The sequence below is a fragment of the Cervus canadensis genome, chromosome 18, assembly GCF_019320065.1.
Source record: "Cervus canadensis isolate Bull #8, Minnesota chromosome 18, ASM1932006v1, whole genome shotgun sequence".
NCBI classification, from domain to species: domain Eukaryota; kingdom Metazoa; phylum Chordata; class Mammalia; order Artiodactyla; family Cervidae; genus Cervus; species Cervus canadensis.
Genome location: NC_057403.1, coordinates 15,732,220 through 15,755,837, shown reverse-complemented (window position 1 = coordinate 15,755,837; position 23,618 = coordinate 15,732,220). Strand labels below are relative to the sequence as shown.

Below are 23,618 nucleotides of genomic sequence, written 5' to 3'. Positions count from 1 at the left end.
CGGGACCTGGTGGGCAGAGTCATGCCTACTCAGCCATTCCGCAGGCATGGTTGGGGAAGGCGTGTGACGTGGTGCTGTGAGAAGGGCAGTTCACCCTTAATGTTCCAGTTGAACTCAAAGTCTGAACCAGGGCAGGCACTGGGTGGGGAGGCCAGTGGGACCAAAGCACCGTCCTGTCCTCAGTGACCCCTGCTGCCCCTGTGTGGCCCGAGCCAGCACTGCAGCCGAGGCAGAGGAATCCTCTCCTGGTTTCCGACTCCATCACACAGCCTTGGACAGTGCTTCTCTGGGGAGATAAATACCCATACACTGGGTAGAGGGCTGACTGCCAGGGGTGGGAAGGTCAGAAAGCTTTCACAGAAGTCACAGGTAAGCTCAGACAGATTGGAGTGCAGCAGTGGGTGGGCTTTGATTGCTGGGTCACCCAGAATTTTCACTTGACCTTGATGCTACAGGGTCATGTTAGCAAACCAGTTTCACCTAGTGGGTTGACTGGCATTGCCTGCTTGGAGCACTACTGTGATGGCAGAAATCTGCCTGACTACACGAACCAGAATATCTTGATGGATTGGTGAGGCCTCCCTTGGGCACAGCTGGAGGGTCATAAGACGTCGGAGTTAGATACCCACATGGGCTTGGCCATAAAGCAGAAAATGGGAGACTGAAAAATGAAAATTTAATGTTGTAGGAAGGCAGATGCTTACGGGCTGGGTTCTGGCAGGGGTGCACCACCCTGTCCCTGGTCTTGGGTTAGCAGACGCAGAAGCAAGGAGTGCAAGGCCCGGCAAACAGGTGTGTACCCCAGACGGCTCAGGTGCAGGTAATCGTACATGTCATGGTGGCTGATGGTACCATCTGAGTGCACAAAGCCAGGGTCTGCGTCCAGGAAGTGGGCCCGAGGGTGGCCGGCCAGTGCTGCCCGTACCAGCTCATTCACCCGTCGGTTTTTCTCTCGAAGTGGGTTGGGGTGCTGGCCCCGAGGAAGCAGGCCCTGAGGAAGGCACAAGGAGTTGTGAGAAGGCGTCCTACCAGCATCTGGGTGTCCTGTTCCCCTGTGCCAGACTTCTCTGTCCCCCATCAGGAAGTCCTAAGCTCCAGAATACACTAGGGATGGGAAAAGGGGGGTTTTGGAAACATAGATTCCAAACTATAGTCCTGACACCTCCTTCTAGAAGTGGAACCTTCTAGAAGTAATGGAAGCTAGCTTCACCTTGGGAATGTCTGACCACTCTTGGCTATTTAAGTGTTTTGAGTTTTTCAACACCCTGACAGCTCAGTTGGTAAAGAATACTCCTGCAATGCAGGAGACCCCAGTTCAATTCCTGGGTTGGGAAGATCCCCTGGAGAAGGGAAAGGCTAACCCACTCCAGTATTTTGGCCTGGAGAATTCCATGGACTGTATAGTCCATGGGGTCGCAAAGAGTCAGGCACAACTGAGCGATTTTCACTTTCAAAGTGTCCAGCAGTCCCTTGGGCAAAAGGGGCTATTTGCCCCCAAATATGTCCTTCACCACAGCCCTTATGATGGGCACAGCAAGCTTCAACATGAGATTTTGCCTGAAAGCCACTGCTCTGAGCTGAACTGCCCAGAACCGTGCAGCTGTGGCTACACCCGAAGGGGTCCCAGACCACTGCCGTTCTTCCTCCCACTGCCCTCCCCACTCTCTCACCAGCACCACGACCCGCGCCTGGGGCTGCCGCTCGTTCACCAGTTGCACTATGGCCTTGATGCCCCCAGTCACCTGCTCTGCGGTGTGCCCGTGGTTGTTGGTACCCACCCAGACCACCACAATCTGTGGAAAGAGAGGATGGAGCAGTGGTGAGGGGGCAGGCTGAGGGGGCTCTGGCTGCCCACCCAAGCCCTGCTCACCTTGGGCCGGATGTGTTCCAGCTCCCCATTCTCCAGACGCCACAGTACATGCTGTGTGCTGTCACCGCCAATGCCAAAGTTAAGTGCATGCAGAGGGGAAAAGAGCTCCCGCCAGATCTGTGGGCAAGAAGTGGTGTGGGCACGGGGGCATCGTCAGCATGGACCACCGCTCTCTATCCAAAGGTTAACCAAATGTCCTCATGTTAGAGCTTTGCTTTATGAAAGCAGTCTGGTTAAATCTCACCTTAAGCAAACCCCAATATGGTCAAACCTCACTTTACACAAACCCATCATAGTCTCACTTTCATGAATCCTCATAGAAACAAGACTCCTTTTACGAAAACTCATTCTGCTTGAGCCAGGCATCAAACCAACAGCATTCCAGTTGAGCCTCACTTTGAGGAAAGCCATGGTTTAACATCTCTTAGTGAATAGGTGGCATAATTGAGCTCCCTTAGCAGAGACCTACTGACCTTCACTTTGTGGAAACAACTATAGCTTTGTGGAAATCCATTAGGGCTGTTCGCTGATTTAAGCAAACAAAGAGCCTAATGGTAGGCAATCTTCTTGCAAGAAGCCTCATTTTAAGTCTCGCTATACACAAACTCAATATGACAAAAAGCCAGGACACTTCCTTCTCAGGAGAACGTGGCACATTATACAGAAATTCTGGGTGCCTGGTGCTACCTGAGGGTATTTTGAGTACCCCACACACCGCCTGGCCCAGGCTCTGGTCCAGGAGAGTCAGTGAGGGCACAGGCCTGGGTGGGGCAGGAGGAGAGGGACGGGCCTCACCTCGCACTGGTGCATCAGCTGGACCAAGGAGTCACCGATGAAGACGACTTCGGGTTCCTTATCTTTGCTGTCGGCTACGAACCGATGGTGCTTTGGGGACGCAAAGGAGGGGAGTCAATGGCATGCATGCTGCGGGGCCCGCCCCACCCCGCTTCCTTAGGCAGCACCACTCGAACTGCCCTCAGTTTCCCAAGGTCTTAGCGAGAGCGGCGCGAACCAGCAGCTCTCCCAAGAGCCTCCCCCCGCCTCCCCGTTTTCAGCCCCGGACTCCGGAGTATCGCGGGCGGGGTCGCTCACCAGGGACATCCAGCGCCCGTCGCCCTGCACGTCCTGTACCGGCGTGGGCTTGCTGGCTGGGTTCTCGTCTCCACTCATCTTGGCGCCTCCGCTCCTGCAGGACGAGCGAGCGCGGTCGGCTGGAGAGTGTTCCGGGAGGAGGTGGCGCCGCCACGCCCACCCCTACCCCTCAGGCAACAATGGACGGTCCGAAGCTCGCACTCCCGCGGAGGGCGCGACGGATTCCCGGGCACCGCCCCCTCTCCCGGGGCGGAAACCTTCATTTAGGAGGGGAGATGGAATTGGGAACCCTCGCTTCCCCCACGGCAGCCGCGCAGTGGGCTCGTCCGGCGCTTCCTGCTCCGGCCGCTCACTCGGGCCGCAGAGGCTGCGGCTGGCGCACCCGGGCACCGGGGGGGGGGCGTGGGGGCAGGCGAGACCATCCAGCATATGGGGGGGGGGAGAAACCACCCTACCGGCGTCACGGGGAGGAGCGAAATACCTGAAAGGCCGAGAGTAGGCGGGGAAAATCTAGCGCCAGTCCTGGGGGAAGAAACCATTTGCTATAGAGCGAGAAGTGTAGGGAGGGGCCGGGGTGGGGGTGGGGATGTATGTGTGTCCCTCATTCACGTGGTGGAGGGGGAGTGAGTGGACGAGTCCATTCCTGGATCCCTTGAGGGGGTGGCTCGTACGCACCTGGCTAGGATGGGACGCACCCATTTTCTTCAGACGTAGGGGAGAGAAAAGGAGGATGGCAAAATGTGAAAATTAGAGGCTCAGCTGTAAGGCGACACTTTAAGACAGTGCCGGGACTTCAGTGAGCCTCTGTGCTCATGGCCCTCCCCTGCTCAAAACCACCAGTTTTTGTGACATAATAGCTAAACTATATGTCTTAGCATTACAGACATCACTGACCCTGCAGAGAGGGTAGTAGAAGATATAGAAAGATAAGGGAAATTAGAGATGCTGCAAGGGCCAAGTCTAGCCCGGCGCCCCTCCCGCGCAGCTCACCTTACAGATCTGTGGCCTCCGCTCCCCTCCCTAAACCTATGGCTGACCGACTTCAGTTGGGTGTGTCTGGGCTCTGAAACCTATATCTATAGCCAAGGTCGCCTAAAGTCGCTGCCCCCCATCTCCTGCCCCAAATTAATCTCAGACCTCAAGTCTTACCAGATCTCCTTGTTCAGGGGGACCAGGTGGCGGGGTTCCACCCCCTAAAAATCCTGAGCATGTTTCTGTAGCTCCACTCCCAAATGAGACCTTCATAGTTATTCATAGTTATTCTAGGAAGGTTGATGCTGAGATACAAAGATGCATTTTATTTTATTATCTTTATGTTTTGCCTCAATTCACTTGCCTGGAACAGGGCCTGACTCAGAGTACCAAGTACTATCTGTGGCTGTTCACAAGTACTTGCTGAATGAGTATTAAATGAATGGGTCTGATTCTGACCTTCTTCTAGCCATGTTGGAGGAGGCAGACTCCAGACACACAACTGAGGGAAGGATCAAGGTTGTGATTAAGAAATGTATAGGGGACCTTTGTGGGAGAAGAAAGAGATGGACTCTGAGGGTGAAGGATTTCTTAGAAGTAGTAACTAAGGCTTTTGGCTTTGTAAGATTGTGAAGGTTGGACAAACAATATTACCAGGTAATACACAATATAGCTTATTAGGGTATGGGGAAAACCCTGGTATAGCTCGATTTGAGAGTCTGAGGGGGGAGTTCCCCGGTGGACTAGTGGTTAGGACTCCAGGCTTTCACAACTGGGGCTGGGGTTTAGTCTCTGGTCAGGGACGTGAGATCCCGCAAGCCGCAGGGCAGCGTGCGGGGTGGGGGGGGGCGGGGGAGCTGTTGCGGGGAGGGGAGGGTGGGTACTGAGGGGGATAAGTGTAGTGGGAAAGTTTAGAGGCATCCATTCAACAAGCGCTGTTTCAAATTGGATGCTGGCACACCTCATACTTACAGCAGTATAAGGAGAAGATATCAACTCCATTTTACAGATTAGGAAACTGAAGCTCTGAGCAGTTGCATACTTTCCCAAGGTCATAGAGTTCAAATGTGCCAGTCTGGGCGTAGGAACCTAGGTAGTGTGGCTCTGAAGCCTAGCTCCAAATGACGACACTATATTGTTTCCCTAGGGATAAACCCTGTTGACTGCGTGGGGGCTGGCTGTATATACAGGCTGCTACGGCCCTTCTCCCCCCTTGGCTTCGCCGCCCCTTGCTGCTCTACAGAGAAAGTCCGCCAACAGATGCCTAAACCAACCAGCATTGAGGAAGGGGGCGGGCCTAGTGGACCTAGGCCAATTGGTAGACAGAAGGTGGATAGAAGGTGCTTAGGACAAATGAAAGAGATTTCTGAAAGTGAGGCAGGGAGGGGCGGGACTATAACCGGCACCGCGGGCAGCTGGCACGTGCCTCTGGGCCTGTGACTCTCCGGAACTGGATGCCAAAGGGCGTGGGAGGGGCTCGCGCATGCGTGCCTGCGTGCGTGCAGGAGGCCTTGTGTGAGGCCCGGAAGAGCGTCAGGCGGGCGCATCGAGAGAGCTGGGGTCACCGCGGAAAAGAAGCCATTGTCCCCCACAGCCACGTGGGGTGGGCAGGGAGGGGCGGGGTTCGTTGGAGATAGGAGAAGGTGAGCTGCCCTTCCTCCGCCCTACCCTCACCAACTCTACCCCCATCCCTACCTCACCTGCCTCACCCAGCCTTGAGGTCTACGCCCCTTCCATGACCAGGCCCCGGGCCCTGATGGCTCCTCTGCTGCCCTTTCTGTCCTTCCGATTTGCTGTCTCTCCAACTTCTGTCCTCTTTCCTGCCTTTCTCTTGCTACCATCTCTCTCCACTTTATGCGTTCTCCAGTACCTCCTCTCCTCCTGGATTTCTCCTCTGTCCAAAGTCCCTATCTGGTTCACCAGATCCCTCTGGTATCATGATCCCTTTCCCATCCCTAATTTTTAAGGATTTCCTCACATTCTCGTTCCATTTCATCCTTTATCTTCTGACAGATCTTCCCATTCAGCATGACTCCCTTGACCCCATCCTGCCCCTATGCCTCTGCCTTTTCCCTCATCTTTCCCTGACCAAACCTTTAACGGTTGCTCTCTACCAATCCATTGCTCTCATTTTGAGTCTCTAAATAGTACTCCAACTTGACCCCAAACCATCTCTTCTCATATGACTACCCTGTCTTTATCTTCCAGGGCACCATGGATCCCGGGGAGCCAGCCCCCAAGCCTTTCCAGCAGCCTGAGAAGCCTGGTCGTGTCCGCCGTCGGAAGACCAGGCGGGAGCGTAACGAGGCCCTGGTGGGCAGTCGGCGGCCATTGGCCTATCAGCATCCTCCTATGGCCGGTCGGGATCCACATACGGTATTGCGGAATTCTGTGGCCCCTACTGCTGCCAAGCTCGTGGTCATAACCCAGGGCCGCCTGAGCCGGGACCACCGGGGTCTCTTCAACCATGAGGTGAAATCTCTGGATGTGGCCCGGCTGCTTAGCAGTGGGTCTCTGGAGTCAGACACCCCTGCACTCACCACCAAGTCCTCCCCAAGCCCAGGCAGGGGCCAAAAACCATCCCTACAGTCAAGGGGCAAGGAAAACCAGGTGCCTGGAGGCTCGGGCCCAGGCCCCCCCAGCCCCCCACCACTCCCTGACTTGGAGCAGCTGCTGGGAGAGCTGCAATGCCGGCTGATTCTGCCACAAGCCTTCCCTAGAAGGAACCTAGTTCAAGAGGCCAGGGATGCTATCGTGGGCACTTTACAGGCCTGCCATGGCCGTGTGCCAGACCTTACCCTGGTGCTCCGGGGCTGCCAGCCACACCTGCCAGGTGAGCATACCTCCTGCCTCCTAAGCTCCCTTTTCCTTTGTCTGCTCCTGTTCAGCTGTCCCTCATGCTTCTTTCCTCTGTGCCAGGGACCGAGCCTGGGGCCCCTAAGAAACAAAGAATGACACCTTCCTGCATCAACAGTCCTGAGCAGGCCCCAGAGGAGGGGAGGCAGAGGAGACGGCAAGGGACAAAGGAGCTCACCTTTGCCGTGCCTCCTACCTCCAGCACTCCTGCTGCGCACCGAGTGAGCCTGGCACCACCGAAAGGTCCCTGGCCACCCCCATTATCCTCATTGCCTTCGCCATCTGGGGCAGCCTGGGGCCCCCCAACAGCCTTTGATCTACTGAAAAGCATCTGGCTGGTAGCCACACCTCCCCCTCCCCGGCCTTGGGGGGGTGGCCCACCACAACTCCTGCCCCAGCCACCATCCCCCTTGTTGCCCCGAAGTTCTGCCTTGGACTGGAGCCCCAGCCCCCCAGCCCCACTGCCCAGCCTCTCCTGGGTGGTGGCTCAGAGCAGCCCAGAGGCCTGGTCCTTTCCACCCATGAGACTGTACTGAGCAGGCTGAGGCTAGGTTGGGGGCAGGAATCTCCAACTCTGATCACCTCAATAAAGTGTCTTCTTCACAGTCTTCTTGAATTTTAGTGAGTGGCTGGCCCAGGGCAGCAGCTTTCCCTAACTCTGAGTTCTGGGTCCAAAGTGGAAGGGAAGGTACTGTCATTTGTCACCGTCCTCAGCCCAGAGGCCTCCAATCAGTCTAACAGATCCACCCACTAAGGCCAACTTTGTGCTTGACTCTGGTGATGCTGGGGTTCCAGAGTGAGTGAGACTGAGGTTGTGTCTCCAGGGGACTCCCAGTACAGTGGTGAACACAGTTTCAGCCCTTTTGGCATCTGAAAGAGAAAGAAGTCCAAGGGCTGGGGAGTCCAAGGAAGGAGGGATGACTCTGCTCTGCTGACAAGGAGTTGACAAAAGACCCTTGTATTTTTCAAGTTTGGTAGAAATTTGCTAGTAGAGGAGAAAAAGAACATTCCAGGCAGTCTAGAAATGCTCCTCTATGGAACAGCACGTGTAAGGCCCATTCAGCCTGTATCCCTAGACCATGCTGGGAATTAGCATGAGTCAGATCTGGGCTCTGCTTATGAGAGGCTTCTGGTCTGGTGGGCACAAGAACAGTGTGTGGGCAGGATCAGGGCAGGAATGGCAGATGAAGCCTGGATATAGTGACAGACTTTTTTTTTTGGTCTACAATATATTTAACATTTTTGAATCAATTATCTACTGTTACAAATCAGTTTGCTTATTTTGAAAAAAATTTCTGGCTTCTCTCTCTCAAAAAAAAAAAAAAAAAAAAACGGAAAGAAGGAAAGCAGAGAAACTGGCATATCAGACTTACTCTCCTTCCTGTCAAAAACTGGCTGACGCTAAGTTGCAGAGGCTCCTTTTTTGTGGGGTCAACACTCTCCATTTCACCCGCTTATGTTTCCTGCTTGGCCTCTTGACTTGGAAAGTTTTTTAAAATGATAGTTTGAGGAGCAGCAAATTTTCTGCAGTGGAGGCGGAGGGATGAAGCTAAACATGTGTTGGAATCTGATTGGGAAAATGAAGCGGAGGGGCTTGGACTGTACTCTGTAAAGCTTTTCCAGGGCTCCCTATTGCCCACAGGGAAACTGTAAAGTCAGTAGCAGGGTGTAGGGGACTGGCTGGGAGATCACACAGGTGTGACTCAGCTGAGGTCTTTTAGGAAGGTTATGGCAATGCTGGGATTTGAACCCAAGCAATTGATTTCAGAGTCTGTTTGTGGGTTTCTTGTAACACCACCCCCTCTGCCTCAGGGCAACTGATTTTCACACCCTGGTAAGCAGTGACAGAACAGGGTCAGGCAGCAGGGTGTAGCGGTTGTGGCTGAGGGCTCTCTACCACCTTGGAGTTGTGTGACCCAGAACAGGTGGTTTACCCACTCTGCCTCTGTGTTTCTGTAGGAACTTCACAGGGTGCATGGGATCTGGAGTGGCCACAGCTGGTGATGGCTGTCATGGGGGCGGGGATGGGTAATCAAAGAGCAATTTGGGAGCCAAACTGAGGGGAGGTCAGAACAGAGCTGGGGCCAGGGGGTTGTGGGTCATCCTGAGATGGCAGCCTGGAGGAGGATGCTCGAACTGGGGGAATGCATTGGAGTTCATTTTAGGACACCGGGAGCCCGAGGTATCAAGGAGACACCCCATGGGGAGTACTGGGGCTGGAGAGGGGTGGTGCGGATGGGAAAGGGGCGGCCCCTCCCACGGCGATTGGGAAGGGACCTGGCCGGGTCATTCCGGAGGAGAAGGCAGGGAGCGCGGTGCCCAGCGGCCCCTTTAATCGGGGCCGCGCGCCAGCCGGCCCGCGCGCTCTCGCCGCCGTCGCCGGGCCGGAGTGGGAGCGGGAGCGGAACCCGGGCCGGGGCCGGGGCCGGAGCGGGTGGAATGGAGCCCCCGCGCGCGCCCGCTCTGCGCCGCCTGCTGCCGCCGCTGCTGCTCCTGCTGCTGCCGCTGCCCCCCCACGCCCGGGCCAAGTACGTGCGGGGCAACCTCAGCTCCAAGGAGGTGAGCGCGCCCGGCCCTCCCCTGCCACCCGCCGGGCCCCAGAGGGACCGGAGGGAGAGGAGGGGGAGGTGCCGCCCCGCCCCCTGCCGCCCCTCCCGGAAGGTTCCTGAGAGCCTGGGGGCGTGGGGCCAGGGGCGATGAGGGACTGGGTCTGGGTTGAGGCTGCGGGGGCCCCGGGGGTAGAGAGGAGCCTCAGGAATTGTAGGAGGGACATTGAGGTCAGAGTTGGGCAAGGAGGGGGGCGGGGTTGGGAGAGTCCGAGTTTGGGGTGGGGGTGGGGGACGCCGAGGTGGTGCTGAAGGGACAGCACTTTTCACTGCAAGAGAGCCTGAGTTCACATTCCTGCTCAGGTCCCGGAGGGGGCCGTTTGGAATACTCCCCAGCATCTGATGGGCTCTGGGACCACTGTGTGTGTGTGTGTCTTTGTGTGTCTGTGACAAAAGATGTCTCCAGTGTGTGTGTGTCTGTGTGTATGTATGTATGTATGCCTGTGACAAAAGATGTCCAGGATGGGGATCTGGCCCTCCAGGCTTTCTCTGGCACCTGGGAAATGGGAGAAGTGTTTGAAAGTAGGGGAAGAAACTTGGGGGACATCCGAAGCAGGAATCCTGGAACCGAGGTGAAAGGATAACAGAAGAATTTTGGAGGTGACCTGGTCCCCTTTATGCTTCTCAGGAAACCAGGAACTCCAGGGTAGGGAGGAAAAGTTGAGGGGGGGACTATGGAATCAAGGAGAGTTCTCAAGGGGCTCAGAAGAAGGTCTGAGTGGGCCCCTTTTCCAGGACTGGGTGTTCCTGACGAGATTTTGCTTCCTCTCGGATTACGGCCGACTAGACTTCCGTTTCCGATACCCTGAGGTGAGCCTCCCCCAACCACTCACCATGCTGAGGCTGGACACCCCCTTGGCCTCCCAAGGCAAGGGCTACCCCAGCTCCCCAACCCCCCCCCCCCCCCATCTCTGGGTCTGCAGGCCAAGTGCTGTCAGAACATCCTCCTCTATTTTGATGACCCATCCCAGTGGCCAGCCGTGTACAAGGCAGGGGACAAGGTGAAGTCTGTGAGGAAGGTGGAGGGGAGGGGGGAGAAGGTTGAAGCTGGCCAAGGAGTGACCGCATCCCTGCCCTCGCCTAGGACTGCCTGGCCAAGGAGTCAGTGATCAGGCCAGAGAACAACCAGGTCATCAACCTCACTACCCAGTATGCCTGGTCAGGCTGTCAGGTATGGGCCTGGCCTGGGGGAATGGGCAGGTGCTGAAGGTCAAGGTCCAGGCAGGCTTCAGCCTTTGCGTTTCTCCTCAGGTGGTGTCAGAGGAGGGAACTCGCTACCTGAGCTGCTCCAGTGGCCGCAGCTTCCGCTCGGTGCGTGAAAGGTGGTGGTACATTGCGCTCAGCAAGTGTGGCGTAAGTGACTGGGGCCTTCTCCTCCTTGCCTTCCTGCCAACCCCCTCCTTGCCCAGGGCTGCGCCTGCCCCCCTTCCTCAGGCCTCCACACTCCCCATAGGGAGATGGGCTGCAGCTGGAGTATGAGATGGTCCTCACTAACGGCAAGTCCTTCTGGACACGGCATTTCTCTGCTGATGAGTTTGGTGAGCCCGCGGGGACCCAGTATCTCGGTGGGAACCTAGAACTGGGAGCCTGTTGAGGGAAGACCCCTCCTGACTGCAGGATTTCCTCCTTCCGCCAAATTGGCAGGGATCCTGGAGACTGATGTGACTTTCCTCCTCATTTTCATCCTCATCTTCCTCCTCTCCTGTTACTTTGGATGTGAGTCTGGCCCATGGTGGGGGCGGAGTGAGGGGGGAGAGGGAAGATGGGGGAGGGGGGACAGGGTGGAGGACAGCCAACTTGTCTGTGTACAGCCTTCCTTTACCCTCCTCTTAGATTTGCTGAAAGGTCGTCAGCTGCTTCACACGACTTATAAAATGTTCATGGCTGCAGCAGGAGTGGAGGGTGAGGTTTAGAGTATCTTAACTTTTAAGTTCTATGAGAGGAGGAGCTTAGGGCTCAGATACCTAGGCCTAAGAAAGGAAGGGCTGGGGGCTTGGATTCTTAGGTCTGAGGGAGGAGGAGCTGGGGACTGGACTCCTGGGTCTCAGAGAGGAGGGTCTGGGGGTCTGGATTCCTGGGTCTGAGGGAGGAGGGGCTGGGGGTTGGACCCCTGGGTCTGAGGGAGGAGGGGCTGGGGGCCTGGACTCCTGGGTCTGAGGGAGGAGGGGCTGGGGGTTGGACCCCTGGGTCTGAGGGAGGAGGGGCTGGGGGCCTGGACTTCAGAGTATCCCAGGAGGTCAGCAGGAGTAGAGAGTCTAAATCCTAATGGGGATGAGCGAAGGGCTCTGGTCGTCTGGATCACAGTGCTGGGGAAGAGTGATGCTCTAAAGCCGGTGTCTGTCCTTTCCTCTCGCTGCCTGTCCTCCCCTCAGTCCTAAGCCTCCTATTTTTCTGCATCTACTGGGGCCAGTATGCCACGGATGGCATTGGCAACGAGAGCCTGAAGATCCTGGGTGAGAAAAAAGTGGGCCTGGGAGGGTGTGGGGCTCCTCCCCCGGCCGGAACCCTGCATCTGAGCTGCCCTCTCCTCCTTCTACCAGCCAAGCTGCTCTTCTCCTCCAGCTTCCTCATCTTCCTGCTGATGCTGATCCTTCTGGGGAAGGGATTCACGGTGACACGGTGCCCACGCTGGGGCGGGAGGGAGCACGGCGGGGATGGGGTGGCTGGGCAGTGGGGCAGGGCAGAGATTGGGTTGGGGGAGGGGGTGGCTACCCCCTCCTCTCTGACGGCCCCCACCCCTGCTGTCTCCCCTCATGGCCTGCCGCCAGGGGCCGCATCAGCCACTCGGGCTCGGTGAAGTTGTCTGTCTACATGACCCTGTACACCCTCACCCACGTGGCGCTGCTCATCTACGAGGCCGAGGTGCGTCCCCCTAAAGGCTCAGGCTTTGCTCCGTCCTCCCCAGGCCCCAAAGCTTTTAGTGGCCTCTTCCACCTGTCTGCTAGTCTTCTTCCTGGCTCTCTCTCCCCCACTCTGTGGTTTTCCGCCTTCCCATCTGTCTCCCTAAGTGCATTCCCGTCTTTCTACGTGGCTCTCTTCCTCCTCCTTCTGTCTCTCGCTGTCTGTCACATTTCATGCTCAGTGTCATGACTAAGTTCAGGAGTCACACAGACCTGGAGTCCACTCTGGCTTTCCCATTTCCCAGCTGGTTGATGTTGACTGATGCCCACCCCACCCCCAGATCTGCTGCTGCTTCTGTAAAATGAGGAGGGTCTTACCTACCCTAGGGAACTTCTCTAAGGCTTTATATATCACCTTGACTTTAGCCGAAAGGCTTCCTGCTTAGCCTCAGTTTTCCCCTTCTGTAAAATGGGGTGAAAATAAGACCTGCTTCATCAACTTGGTGCAAACAGAAAAACTTACACTTGGTGGTGTTCAGCTCTGTGCTGAGCCATGGTAGCAGAGATAGTTTCTATCTTTTCACTTTCTCTGCGTCTATCCTTTCATCTCCATCTCTCATTCTCCTACTGCTTCTGTCCTGATCAAGTACCTCTGTGCCCTTAAGGGTGTTTGAGGGTGGGTTCTGGGGTCCCTGTGAGGAGGGCCAAAGGCCAGGGCTGTGACTGACCCTCTCCCTTGGGTCCAGTTCTTTGACCCGGGCCAGGTCCTGTACACCTATGAGTCGCCAGCGGGCTACGGGCTCATTGGGCTGCAGGTGGCGGCCTACGTGTGGTTCTCCTATGCTGTGCTCGTCTCCTTGCGCCACTTCCCGGAGAAGCAGCCCTTTTACGTGCCCTTCTTTGCTGCCTACACCCTCTGGTGAGATGTGCTGGGCCCCCAACCTGTCCATGCCTTCCCTGGCTCCCCAGAAATGGCTGTCTTCAACTCAGACTCTCTTCTGGGAGGCAGATGGACTTGAAGTTAGGCAGCTGTCACCAGAGTCTGCCACTTACTCACTGTGTAACCTGGAAACGATTCCTTTCCCAAAACGAAAAAAATATAAAAGCCTCAGGTTGCCTACTCAGAAAGAGGGATTGTCCAGAGTATCTCCTGCAAATGGGTGTCTTGAGAGTGCATAGGACAACAGATGAGGGCTTTGAGTGTGGCACAAAGTAAATGTCCAACAAAAAGTAGTTGTGATTCTTTTCATTTAATATAGCATAGCAGTAAAGTTAAGGGCTTCCCAGGCGGCGCAAGTGGTAAAGAACCCGCCTGCCAGCGCAGGAGATATAAGAGACATGGGTGTGATCCCTGGGTTGGGAAGATTCCCCTGGAGGAGGAAATGGCAGCCCACTCCAGTATTCTTGCCTGGAGAATCCCATGGACAGAGGAGCCTAGTGGGCTACACAGTCCAGAAGGTTGCGGAGTCGGACGCGACTGAAACAACTTAGCACACACACAAAGCAGTAAAGTAGGTGGATTCTTTTAAATGACTTTATTTTCTCATATATGCATTTTAAATATTTATTTACTTATTTGGTTGCACTGGGTCTTAGTTTAGGCATGTGGGATCATTGTTGCAGCATGTGAACTCTTAATTGCAGCATGTGGGACCTAGTTCCCTGACCAGGGATCAAACTCAGGATTGGGAGTGTGGAGTCCTAGCCACCGGACCACCAGGGAAGTCCCAAGTAGGTGGATTCTAAGCCAGATTACCTGGATTTAGATCCCAGTTCTAAAGCTTGTGGGGCTTCCCTGGTGGCTCAGATGGTAAAGAATCTGCCTGCAATGCAGCAGGAGACCTGGGTTTGATCCCTGGTTTGGGAAGATTCCCCCGGAGAAGGGAATGGAAACCCACTCCAATATTCTTTTTTTTTTTTTTTTCCACTCCAGTATTCTTGCCTGGCAGGCTACAGTCCATGCAAAGAGTCAGACATGACTGAGTGACTAACAGTTTTACTTCACTTTCTAAAGCTTGTAAACTGTGTGACATTACACACATCAATTAAATTCTGTCTGCCTCAGTTTCCGCACCTGTTTAATAGGGACAGAAATTGTACTTGCCTCATAGAGTCACTGTGAGAGTTATATGAGTGTGTATTCATGAAATGCTTAGTAACAGGTCTGGCATGCAATAAGTCCTTAATTGTTATTATCATATGTTAATTCAGTCATCAAACATCTGTTGATTTCCTCTCAGGTGCCAGAATTTGTGGTGGGGGTAGAACTGAGTTAAATTCAACCTACTGCTTGCCCACCCCCCTCACCACATTTCCCAGGCCAGTGGGATTCCTGTCTCCTTTTAACCTCTGGCTTCTGAAGGTCACACTGGCTTCCCTCCAGTTTGGGACCCACTTGGGGCCTGTGTGTGTGTGTGTGCATTGCAGGGGATTTGGGGCCATGGGGTGGGGTGGAAGGCAGGGATGGTGTCTCTACAGACCCACTGCCTCCCCTTCAGGTTCTTTGCAGTTCCGGTCATGGCCCTGATCGCCAACTTCGGGATCCCCAAGTGGGCCCGGGAGAAGATTGTCAATGGAATCCAGTTGGGGATCCATCTGTATGCCCACGGCGTGTTCCTGGTGAGGCTGGGCCTCCGGGGTGGGAGGGGGTGGGAAACCAGCGGGTGGAGGATGCATGAGGCCGTCCATCCTTGAGCTGCCTGAGCTTCTGTTCTGAGTGCTTGATCCATTTCCTTCAATTCATCCTTTAGGCATTCAACACAAGCTTACTGAGAGCCTGCTGGGTCCTTGCAGGCTGTTCCACTGTATCCCCCAGAGTCCACCCTCTTCTATTCCTCTCTCCTACTTTTGTGTCCTGGGCTCTTCCCCCAGCCCTACTCTATTTGCCCCATCCCCATTTCCATCCTGACCCTGGGTCCCCAGACTCTCACTTTCCCCTTCTGTATCCCCACTGCCTTCCCTAAGCCCCTTGGTCTCTACTCCCCCGCGGCCCCCTCACATCCTCCCATCTCTGGCACTCCATCACAGGAAGAAGCCACTGGGTTGGGTCAAGCTGGGGCTCCAGGGGGCCTAGATATGAATGGCAGCAGGGGTTACCAGCACCAAATCTCTTCTTTGCGCTGGTTTACATCCTATCTGGCTTTCTGGGAGACAGTCCAGTCCGTCTGTTCATTCATTCTTCCATCCATCCATCAACCATTCAGTGGGCACCTTTCTCAAACCAGCCTCTGTTTCATGCTGGGAACACCCATATGCCTTTATTTCTTGTTTTTTATGTTATTTTATGTCTTGTTTACTTGGCAGAGCAACCCCAGGGCAGGATGGATAATAGTCATTAAAACCACTATACAGAGAGGGGAAGCTAAAGCCCAGAGAGGGGAGGTGACCTGCCAGGCTCTGCGGCCATTGGTGGGAGTGGTGGGGTTCTCTAGCAGACCGAAGATCTGGCATAAGTGGGAACCAGACAGGGAAATAGGCATTGCTGAGGGTCCCAACTCCTGACTTGAGGGGTCCACCATGTATTCTTTGTTGGGAATATACTCAGCCGCTGAGGGAGGGGGCCAGGTTCCCCATGGTCTACCCTGGAACCCGACTTAGTTACAGACTCACTTTCCTGGGATGGTTCCTCTTGAGGCTCTGCAGGAAGTCACAGAGGGACAGAGAGAGGCGAAATGCTGAGAACCCACCATGTGCCAGGGCTTCCCAGGTGGTGCTAGCAGTAAAGAGCCTGCGTGCCAATGCAGGAAACCTAAGAGATGCAGGTTTGATCCCTGGGTTGGGAAGATCCCCTGGGGGAGGACATGGCAACCCACTCCAATACTCTTGCCTGGAAAATCCCATGGATAGAGACTGGCAGGCTGCAGTCCATAGAGTCACACAGAGTCAGACACGACTGAAGCGATTTAGTGCACACGCACACACCATGTGCTAGGGGCTGCGCCAGCGGTTTTCATTTCCACCCTCTCTTCATCTTTTCATGTAGGCACTGCAACTCCTTTTGTACAGTGAGGTTCTGGGAGTTTATTTATTTATTTGATTCTGGGAGTTTAATCAGTGTGCCCCAGAACCCATACTCAGTGAACTGTGGGGCCAGGAGGTGGGGTGCGGGCTCAGAACACTGGACACAGTGCCCTTTCTGCTGTATTTCACTTTCGACCAGTTTCCTTCCTAAAAATGCTCACATTAGCTCAGCACAGCTCTGACTGCTCTGGTTTCAGCTCCTTGTTCACTTACTCAGCAACAACCTTGGAGGGACTGAGCTGGGCTCCCGCGTGCAGTGCTAGGGTCACCCCAGTCCCTGCCCTTGTGGCCAGCCAGCTAATTCCGGAGACATCTCTACATTCAACCATTATGTATTGAGAGCTATAAGCTATGTGTCAGGCACTATTCGAGAAGATGTTGGGGATTCAGCAGGGAAAAGAGCCATCAAGTACCTGCTCTCAAGGAGTTAACGTTCTAGAGTCTGTCAGTTGCTCTTCAATTAAATTTTCTGTTTATGAAAATATTCTACCACCTGTGCTGTCTCATACAATAGCTACTAACGCTGTGTGGCTACTGAACACTTAAATGTGGCCAGTGTGACTGAGAAATAAAAGTTTTAGTTTAATTTTGGTTATTTTAAATTAGCCACATATAGCTAGTAACGATTGTACTAGATGGGCTTCCTAGGTGGTACTAGTGGTAAAGAACCTGCCTGCCAGTGCAGGAGACCTGAGACCCAGGTTCAATTCTCTGAGTGGGGAAGATCGCCTGGAGGAGGTCACAGCAACACACTCCAGTAGTCTTGCCTGGAAAATCCCATGGAGAGAGGGGCCTGGCCGGCTAAGTCCATGGGGTCGAAAAGAGTTGGACACTACTGAAGCGATTTAGCACACTCACATCCTACTAGATATCGTAGGATGCTGCAGCTTAACCATTCAGTGATAACTGGGAGCGCAGGGCTTTGACTGAGGAAGCACCTGCAGAGTAGTAAAGAGTGGTGACGGACTGAAAGTTAGAGCCCAGGACATCGTGAGAGCCCAGAGGAGGTGCCAAATCCAGTTCAAGGGTTCAGAGAAGCGGGAGTATCAAGTGAACGGGGGAGTCCTTAGGGCTCCTGTTTATGAAGGCAGCCTGGGGCCTGGACAGCCCTTCTCAAACCTGCGCCTGCCCTTCGTCCCAGATCATGACGCGCCCCTCGGCGGCCAACAAGAACTTTCCGTACCACGTGCGCACGTCGCAGATCGCCTCGGCCGGAGCCCCGGGCCCTGGAGGCAGCCAATCCGCAGACAAGGCCTTCCCGCAGCACGTCTATGGGAACGTGACGTTCATCAGCGACTCGGTGCCCAACTTCACGGAGCTCTTCTCCATACCCCCGCCCGCCTCCTGCGTAAGCCCCGCGCCCCCGGCGCCCGAGGAGCTGCTGGCGCCGCCCCTGGAGTACCTGACCCCGCTCCCTGCCCCTCCACCGCCCTCCACGCCCAGGCGCCTGAGCCCACCCCCTGCCTTTCGCAACCCCCGCGCCCCCACGCCACGCCGCGACCGTCCCCCGGCGCCCGCGCCCACCTTGCCAGACTGGGTTCTGGCGCTGTTGCGTACGCCCCCTCAGACACCCCGCGCGGTGCCCCCGCCGCCGCTGGCCTTCCGCGGTTCTCCCCCACCTCCCCGGCCACCGCGGGAGTTCGCCCGGCGCACCCCGACGCCCCCGCTTGAGTACCTGGCCCCACTGCCCAGGCGCCCCTAACTGACCCCTGCGCCCACACCTCGGGAGGGGGGATCATCGCGGGGAGGGGGACGGGCCTTCGGGGCCGCATCTGCCCCTCCTTGGGTCCAGGACGGCCTCTGATCCTGACCCCCCTCCCAGGCCGGGAAGCAGGTGGAGGAGACAGCGGTGGTGGCGGCGGCGGCGGCCCCGAGGGGCCGCGTGGTGACCATGGCCGAGCCGGGCGCGGCCTCCCCGTCCCCTTCCTCTCGGTTCCCCAAGGCGGCCGACCCAAGCTGGGATGGCCCGACGCCGCCCTACCAGCCGCTCGTGCCCCAGACAGCGGCGCCGCACACCGGCTTCACCGAGTACTTCAGCATGCACACGGCCGGGGGCACCGCACCCCCGGTCTGAGCACCCCTGCCCGCCCCTGCCCCATGGGCCGCGCGCCGGGCCCCGGCCGGGCTCCAGATCCCCTCTCTCACCCGGCCCCAGGGCTCTGTCATCCCCGGCCTTGCCAAACCTCCCCACCCCGCGCGCCCAGGTAGGGGTGCGTAGTGTCCTGCTCCCGCCCAGTCCCCCTTTGACTCGTGCCAAACGGTCCCGCGGGAGCCGCTCTCCCCGTCCCCTCCCTCAGCCCCTGCCCCGAGCGGCACCGGATTCTGGGCTCCCGCTGTTCCGTGACCTCCGGCCCCCTGGCCCCCTCCGAGACCTCTGACCCCGCCGGACCCCGGAACACCAGTGACGATCGCCGGGACCCTGCCTGAGGTTCTCCAGGAATCCGCGACCCCGAGCCACTCACTGCTCCCAGGACAGATACTGTGAAGCTACTCTCGACTCTGAAACCTTCCCCTGGATCTCTGTGACCTCGGACCCGTACTCTGCCCCCCTATCTCCATCCCGGAGGCCCTCCCTCAGGTCCTTGGCAGAAAGACTTTTTCCCCTTCTTGCCAAAATAAAGAGGATTCGTTGAGTTTTTATCTTTAAGATGGGCTCTTTTACATCTTGATAGTGCTCAGAGACCGGGCTGAACACGAGCCACTCCAGGACCTCAGTGTGCCCAACTGTGAAATGGTATCTTGTGAGGGACCTGCATAACCTGACCTTTTGTTGACCCATAATCGGAGAGCCCTGAAGGTATGAATCATCATCTAGCAGAGTCCTCTTACTGTACAGCTTTATTTTTACCTTCTCTGCCCCAGTTATAGGTAGAAGCGCCCTCCAGTGGCCGTTGCTTTGCTCAGCCACCTGCACCGGGAGTTTGGGTTAAGATTTTAGCACTGCGCATGTGTAATTCTCACTTCACCGGCTGAGGCGGTCACAGCTGCGCCTGCGTCTAGGAACAAATGGGCGGGGACGTTTCCGGAAGTCTCCCTTTGCGGAGGGGTGGGCTTGGGTGCTCTGCAGTCCTCCCAGGGCCGCTCTGACCTGCGTCTCTGCAACTCCTCGGCTCCTCTCTATTTTTCTTTCCACAGCGGCCGCTAGGCCCCCGCCCTCTCGCCCTCCCAGCGAGTCTTCCCTTGGCCGCTCTGGCCCTAGCGTCCCCTCGTCTCTCTGATCTGGCTCATCCGGCTCGGACGGGAGTCGCGGGTGGGTGAGCAAGCGAGTTCGTCTGTGGGGTCCAGGCCTGAGCCCCTGAAGACTGACTCTGCCCCGGGCACCCGCTCGCGCCCCGCCCCTGACTGGAGGGTTCTCTCCCGGAGGACCCTCCGGTCCAGGACGTCCGCATCCTTGATGTAGGCCCCCGCAGAACTGTACACCCCTTCGCCCACCGGGGACCCCAGTGGTCTATAAGGTCCGTTTCGGCCTGCAGCGGCCCTCGACTGTAACTGCTGGACATCGTTTATGGGGTCAGCTAGCCTATGGGGGCCCATGTCTACAAGGGACTCCCATGGCCCCTAAGGGTCTGCCCCGTCCATAACGACCCCCATTATAGGGTTTTCCATGGGTCTGTAAGGCCCACTCCTCCATCTCCAGAGCCCGGCGACAGCGGCTGTCCCAGCGGCTCCTGGACCCCGCTGGTCTACAAGGCCATGTCCCATCCATAGAGGTCTGCAGGGCTTCAAACGGGGTGGAAGGCCCTCTCCGGGGCTTTACGACCCGTCAGTACGGGAGGAGGCGGCGATGGCCCTGGGCCGGGCTCTGGCTGCGGCGCTGGCTATATCATTGGCCGTGCTGGGGCCACTGTCCCCTGGAGCCCAGGCAGGGGACTGCAAGGGCCAGCGGCAAGTGCTGCGGGAGGCTCCAGGCTTCGTGACAGATGGTGCGGGCAACTACAGCGTCAATGGCAATTGCGAATGGCTCATCGAGGGTGAGTGGGGCCGCGTGGGTCACACACCCGCTGGTGCGCTAATTCATTCATTTGTGCCCTCGTTCATCCACTGACCACGTTCCCAGAACCCATTCTGGTCCAGGCCCTTTGCTCTGAAATGCAGCCAACTTGGACCCTGCCTTGGAAGGCCTTGAAGTCTGGTCTGGGAATTGCACCCAGACCAGATGGACAATTACAAGCCACAGCATCAGTGCGGACTGTTCTGAGTAATCCTTAGATACTTAGGGACTACTCTGGTGGTCCAGCAATTAAGACTCAGTGCTTCAACTGCAGGGGACCTGAGAGTTCCATCTCTGGTGGTGACTAGGATCCTGCATGCCGCTTGATGTGATTAAAAAAGTAAAAATAAATTAAAAAATTTTTTTAAAGCTTCATTTAAAAAGAAGTTGTTGGAAACTCAGGCTTTGAGCCCAGCCACCTGGCTTCAAACTTGGGTTCCGCTTCTTCCTAGCTTTGTGAATTTGGGCAGGTGGCTTCCTTTCTCTAAGGTTTGGCTTTCCCTCCCTGCTTGTGGTGATAGTAATAGTACTCACCTCATAGGGCTATTGCAATTAAATGAGAACAGGTATACTGTGCCTGGTACATAGTAAATACCCAATAAATGGTCTTAGGATTATTAGTGTTGTTCTTTTTAAAGTACTTCAATGAAAGCAGTTTTTCAGTCATTCATGTACCAGGTATTGCCTTTGCCACTGGGATTCAGCAGAGAGACCCACAAGCCTCAGCACTCTGTGATGACTTGGGGCTTGGAATCTAGTGGGGGAGACAAACACGTTAGTAGTCCATCCTGGTGTGGTCGGGGCTGTGATGGAGGAACCCCACGGATCTGGGGGTGCCCAGAGGAGGTACCTGATTCTGTGGGGTGAGTAGGAGCAGAGAAGACTTCCTGGAGGAGGAGATGTCTGAGCTGAGGACTAAAGACCTGTGGGAATCAGCCAGGAGGAGGAGAAAAGCATTCAGGAAGAGGAAATAGCCTGTGCAAAGGCCCCATCTTTACTGTTCTGGGCTCCCAGTCTAGTGGGGGAAACAAACCCACTCCTAGGGAGTGAGAACCTCAGAGATGGCATCTGACTTAGCCTGGGCTATGCTTGAGACCAGAGGCATATGTAGGAGAGAGCAAAAGGACATTCCAGGTAAGGAGACTAGCCCGTGCAAAAGCCTGGAAATAAGAGTGTATGATGCTTTTGTGTGTGTGAGTCCCACTCTCTGGGACCCCATGGACTGTAGCCCGCCAGGCTCATCTGTCCGTGGAATTCTCCAGGCAAGACTACTGCAGTGGGTATTCCCTTCTCCAGGGGAACCTTCCCGACCTAGGGATTGAACCCAGGTCTCCTGCATTGCAGGCAGATTCTTTAAGATATCTGTGTGTTAGGACACAGAATCCAAGAAGACAGTGAGCCAGAGGCTGGAGGGTTGGGAGGAACCAAAAGGTGTAGGATGTGGTGATTTTGAGCTGTGCCCTGAGGATCATAAGGAGGTGGAGGAGCTAGAGAAGTCTAGGAAGGCCTCCCTTGGCAGCAAATGAGGAGCTGACCTTTGCGGAGAGGTGGGAGTCCCCCAGAGGAGATCCTGGGCGAAGACCAGAGGTGTGACAGGGCCTGGGTTGTGCCAGACCTCCTTTTGCAGGCTTTGGAGCTTGGTCTTTATCTGGGGACGCAGGGCATCCATGGAAGGTTTTAAACAAGGAAAGTCATGATCCAGTTTATGGTTTAGAAGATCTCTGGCTGTTGTGTGGGGTATGAGTGAAGCATGTTTCTTGGGGTTGAGTGTGTCTGTCCCTAATGTGGGGGCCGTCCTCATCTAGGGGTTGAGAAGAAAATGGGAAGTGTGTGTATGCATTGGGGATGTAAATTGTTCTCTGGCCTTGAAGAGCTCCAGCCTGCTTGGGGATGGTAAGGCCAGACACAGACATTCAGCCTCCAGTGTGCCCAGGGCTGAGACGGAAAGAGGTGCCTGGTTGGGTAGACGGGCCTAGAGGAGTGAAGAGACTCTGCTGGGAGTCACAGAGGGGCAGCCACTGAGCAGGGTTCTGAAACATGCACTGGAGTGTTGTTCAGTCGCTAAGTCTGGTCTGACTCTCTGCGACCCATGGACTGCAGCACACCAGGCTTCCCTGTCTTTCACTATCTCCTGAAGTGTGCTCAAACTCATGTCCATCTAGTCGGTGATGCCATCCAACCATCTCATCCTCTGTCACCCCCGTCTCCTCCTGCCCTGAAGCTTTCCCAGCATCATCAGGGTCTTTCTCAGTGAGTCAGCTCTTCGGACTTGGTGGCCAAAGTATTGGAGCTTCAACTTCAGCATCAATCCTTCCAACGAATATTCAGGGTTAGGAGTGTACCGGGTGAGAAAAGGGAATAGCCCTATGAAGACAAAACAGGGGCTTGTGGTCCAGAGGTTAAGTCTCCACTGCAGGGGACATGGGTTTGATCCCTAGTTGGGAAACTAAGATCCCATGTGCCGCCAGCAAAATAAAAGGGAGGACTGGTGGGTCTCAAAACCCTGTCTCAGCTCATCTGATCTGGCCGAACTGTTGGCTGGGAAGAGCAAAGCAGGCCAGAAACAGGGAAGGAAAGGCGCTGAATGTCACACTGAACAGCTTGACTTTTCTCTGGGGATTGGTGGGGAGCCAGAGGGGGATTTTGAGCAGGAGTGGGTTGTCGCTGTCAGGCTGGGTAAGGGGCAGACTGGAGACTTGGTGTGCTTGTCTGGTGGGAAAGGATGAGTTCTGAATTGGGGCAGGAACTAAGTGGGTGGAGAGGCACGGAGAATGCTGAGAGACGTGTGACGTTTCACACATGAGACCTGGGGACCAGTTGGCTGGATGTTGCGGTAAGGAGGTGTCTGGGAGACTTCTGGATTCCTCCTTGAGGTCCTATCCTTCCCAGTGTCTGTCACCTCTAAGAACCAACATGTTCCCCCATCTATTAAAAAAATAAGCAAATGACGCACTTACTTTTTTTTTTTAAACCATGTTCACACTTCATTGGGCCCAGTGCTCATAAGGATTCATAACATCCTTATGAATAAGAGGCATTAAGCCTTTGAAAAGCAGGGGCATTTGGGCTCAGATCTCTGTCCAGCATGGTCTGGGGATTAGGCCCCTGTTGGACGGAAACAGAAGGACTTGGACTCAGGGAGGAACTTCAGGAAGGCAGATGGTGAGCCGGCGGCCTCTGGCAGACACTTGACAAAGATGTGTTTGTTGTGATTCTAAGGACAGAGCTTTAAAGTGTGGTTGAGGCTGGTAAGATTCTGGGAGGTCTGGTTGCCCGGCCTGGCTGAATGGTTCTTCCGCGTTCTCCTGACCACAGCTCGAGGTCTCTGTGTGATGTTCTTGGGGGCTCTGGCCAGAGCCAGAAGGGGAGGT

General features: G+C 55.7%; 4 protein-coding genes across 13 annotated transcripts in view; 3 read left to right on the top strand and 1 right to left on the bottom strand.

Moving 5' to 3' along the window:
- Positions 1-654: 654 nt before the first annotated feature.
- PAFAH1B3 (platelet activating factor acetylhydrolase 1b catalytic subunit 3) lies at positions 655-3,532 on the bottom strand. Of its 4 annotated transcripts, none has more exons than XM_043435110.1 (6): positions 3,444-3,532; positions 2,963-3,056; positions 2,666-2,755; positions 1,871-1,987; positions 1,671-1,793; positions 655-991 (listed from the first exon to the last, which is right to left on the bottom strand). In XM_043435110.1, the coding sequence occupies exons 2-6, from the start codon at positions 3,038-3,040 to the stop codon at positions 701-703; spliced, it is 699 nt and encodes a 232-aa protein (XP_043291045.1). In that variant the 5' UTR covers positions 3,041-3,056; positions 3,444-3,532; the 3' UTR covers positions 655-700. The 4 variants fall into 4 exon arrangements, with proteins under 4 accessions (XP_043291045.1, XP_043291046.1, XP_043291044.1 ...); XM_043435111.1 differs by lacking the exon at positions 3,444-3,532 and adding an exon at positions 3,220-3,369; XM_043435109.1 differs by lacking the exon at positions 3,444-3,532 and having other exon boundaries at positions 2,963-3,364.
- A 35-nt stretch (positions 3,533-3,567) lies between these two features.
- On the top strand, positions 3,568-7,398 carry PRR19 (proline rich 19). 2 transcript variants are annotated; one of them, XM_043435070.1, is made up of 4 exons: positions 3,568-4,591; positions 5,082-5,274; positions 6,143-6,767; positions 6,854-7,398. In XM_043435070.1, exons 3-4 carry the CDS (start codon positions 6,149-6,151, stop codon positions 7,324-7,326), a joined length of 1,092 nt encoding a protein of 363 aa, XP_043291005.1. In that variant the 5' UTR covers positions 3,568-4,591; positions 5,082-5,274; positions 6,143-6,148; the 3' UTR covers positions 7,327-7,398. The 2 variants fall into 2 exon arrangements, with proteins under 2 accessions (XP_043291005.1, XP_043291004.1); XM_043435069.1 differs by lacking the exon at positions 3,568-4,591 and having other exon boundaries at positions 4,858-5,577.
- Positions 7,399-8,807: 1,409 nt separating this feature from the next.
- On the top strand, positions 8,808-18,903 carry TMEM145 (transmembrane protein 145). 6 transcript variants are annotated; one of them, XM_043434998.1, is made up of 15 exons: positions 8,829-9,349; positions 10,132-10,206; positions 10,320-10,397; positions 10,481-10,567; positions 10,648-10,749; positions 10,850-10,934; positions 11,041-11,112; positions 11,230-11,298; positions 11,769-11,849; positions 11,937-12,015; positions 12,165-12,258; positions 12,983-13,155; positions 14,735-14,855; positions 17,398-17,604; positions 18,554-18,903. In XM_043434998.1, exons 1-15 carry the CDS (start codon positions 8,900-8,902, stop codon positions 18,632-18,634), a joined length of 1,854 nt encoding a protein of 617 aa, XP_043290933.1. In that variant the 5' UTR covers positions 8,829-8,899; the 3' UTR covers positions 18,635-18,903. The 6 variants fall into 6 exon arrangements, with proteins under 6 accessions (XP_043290930.1, XP_043290929.1, XP_043290935.1 ...); XM_043434996.1 differs by having other exon boundaries at positions 8,842-9,349; positions 18,079-18,903; XM_043434994.1 differs by lacking the exon at positions 18,554-18,903 and having other exon boundaries at positions 8,821-9,349; positions 17,398-18,221.
- Positions 18,904-19,284: 381 nt separating this feature from the next.
- Positions 19,285-23,618, top strand: part of MEGF8 (multiple EGF like domains 8) — a 41,211-nt gene continuing 36,877 nt past the window's right edge. The window contains exon 1 of the mRNA XM_043434938.1: positions 19,285-20,227. Coding sequence (XP_043290873.1) covers positions 20,041-20,227 — 187 coding nt within the window. The 5' untranslated portion in view covers positions 19,285-20,040. The remainder of the gene's footprint in view (positions 20,228-23,618) is intronic.

What these genes read in the sequence shown, in the direction of transcription:
- PAFAH1B3 (XM_043435110.1), bottom strand. Translation starts at nt 3,040, where the DNA reads ATGAGTGGAGACGAGAACCCAGCCAGCAAGCCCACGCCGGTACAGGAC. An exon ending in AGCTGATGCACCAGTGCGAG is followed by an intron (nt 1,988 to 2,665) that starts GTGAGGCCCGTC and finishes TCTTGCCCACAG; the next exon opens with ATCTGGCGGGAGCTCTTTTC. An exon ending in AGGCGCGGGTCGTGGTGCTG is followed by an intron (nt 992 to 1,670) that starts GTGAGAGAGTGG and finishes TGCCTTCCTCAG; the next exon opens with GGCCTGCTTCCTCGGGGCCA.
- PRR19 (XM_043435070.1), top strand. Translation starts at nt 6,149, where the DNA reads ATGGATCCCGGGGAGCCAGCCCCCAAGCCTTTCCAGCAGCCTGAGAAG. An exon ending in CTGCCAGCCACACCTGCCAG is followed by an intron (nt 6,768 to 6,853) that starts GTGAGCATACCT and finishes CCTCTGTGCCAG; the next exon opens with GGACCGAGCCTGGGGCCCCT.
- TMEM145 (XM_043434994.1), top strand. Translation starts at nt 8,900, where the DNA reads ATGGCAGCCTGGAGGAGGATGCTCGAACTGGGGGAATGCATTGGAGTT. An exon ending in GCAACCTCAGCTCCAAGGAG is followed by an intron (nt 9,350 to 10,131) that starts GTGAGCGCGCCC and finishes CCCCTTTTCCAG; the next exon opens with GACTGGGTGTTCCTGACGAG. An exon ending in AAGGGATTCACGGTGACACG is followed by an intron (nt 12,016 to 12,164) that starts GTGCCCACGCTG and finishes GCCTGCCGCCAG; the next exon opens with GGGCCGCATCAGCCACTCGG.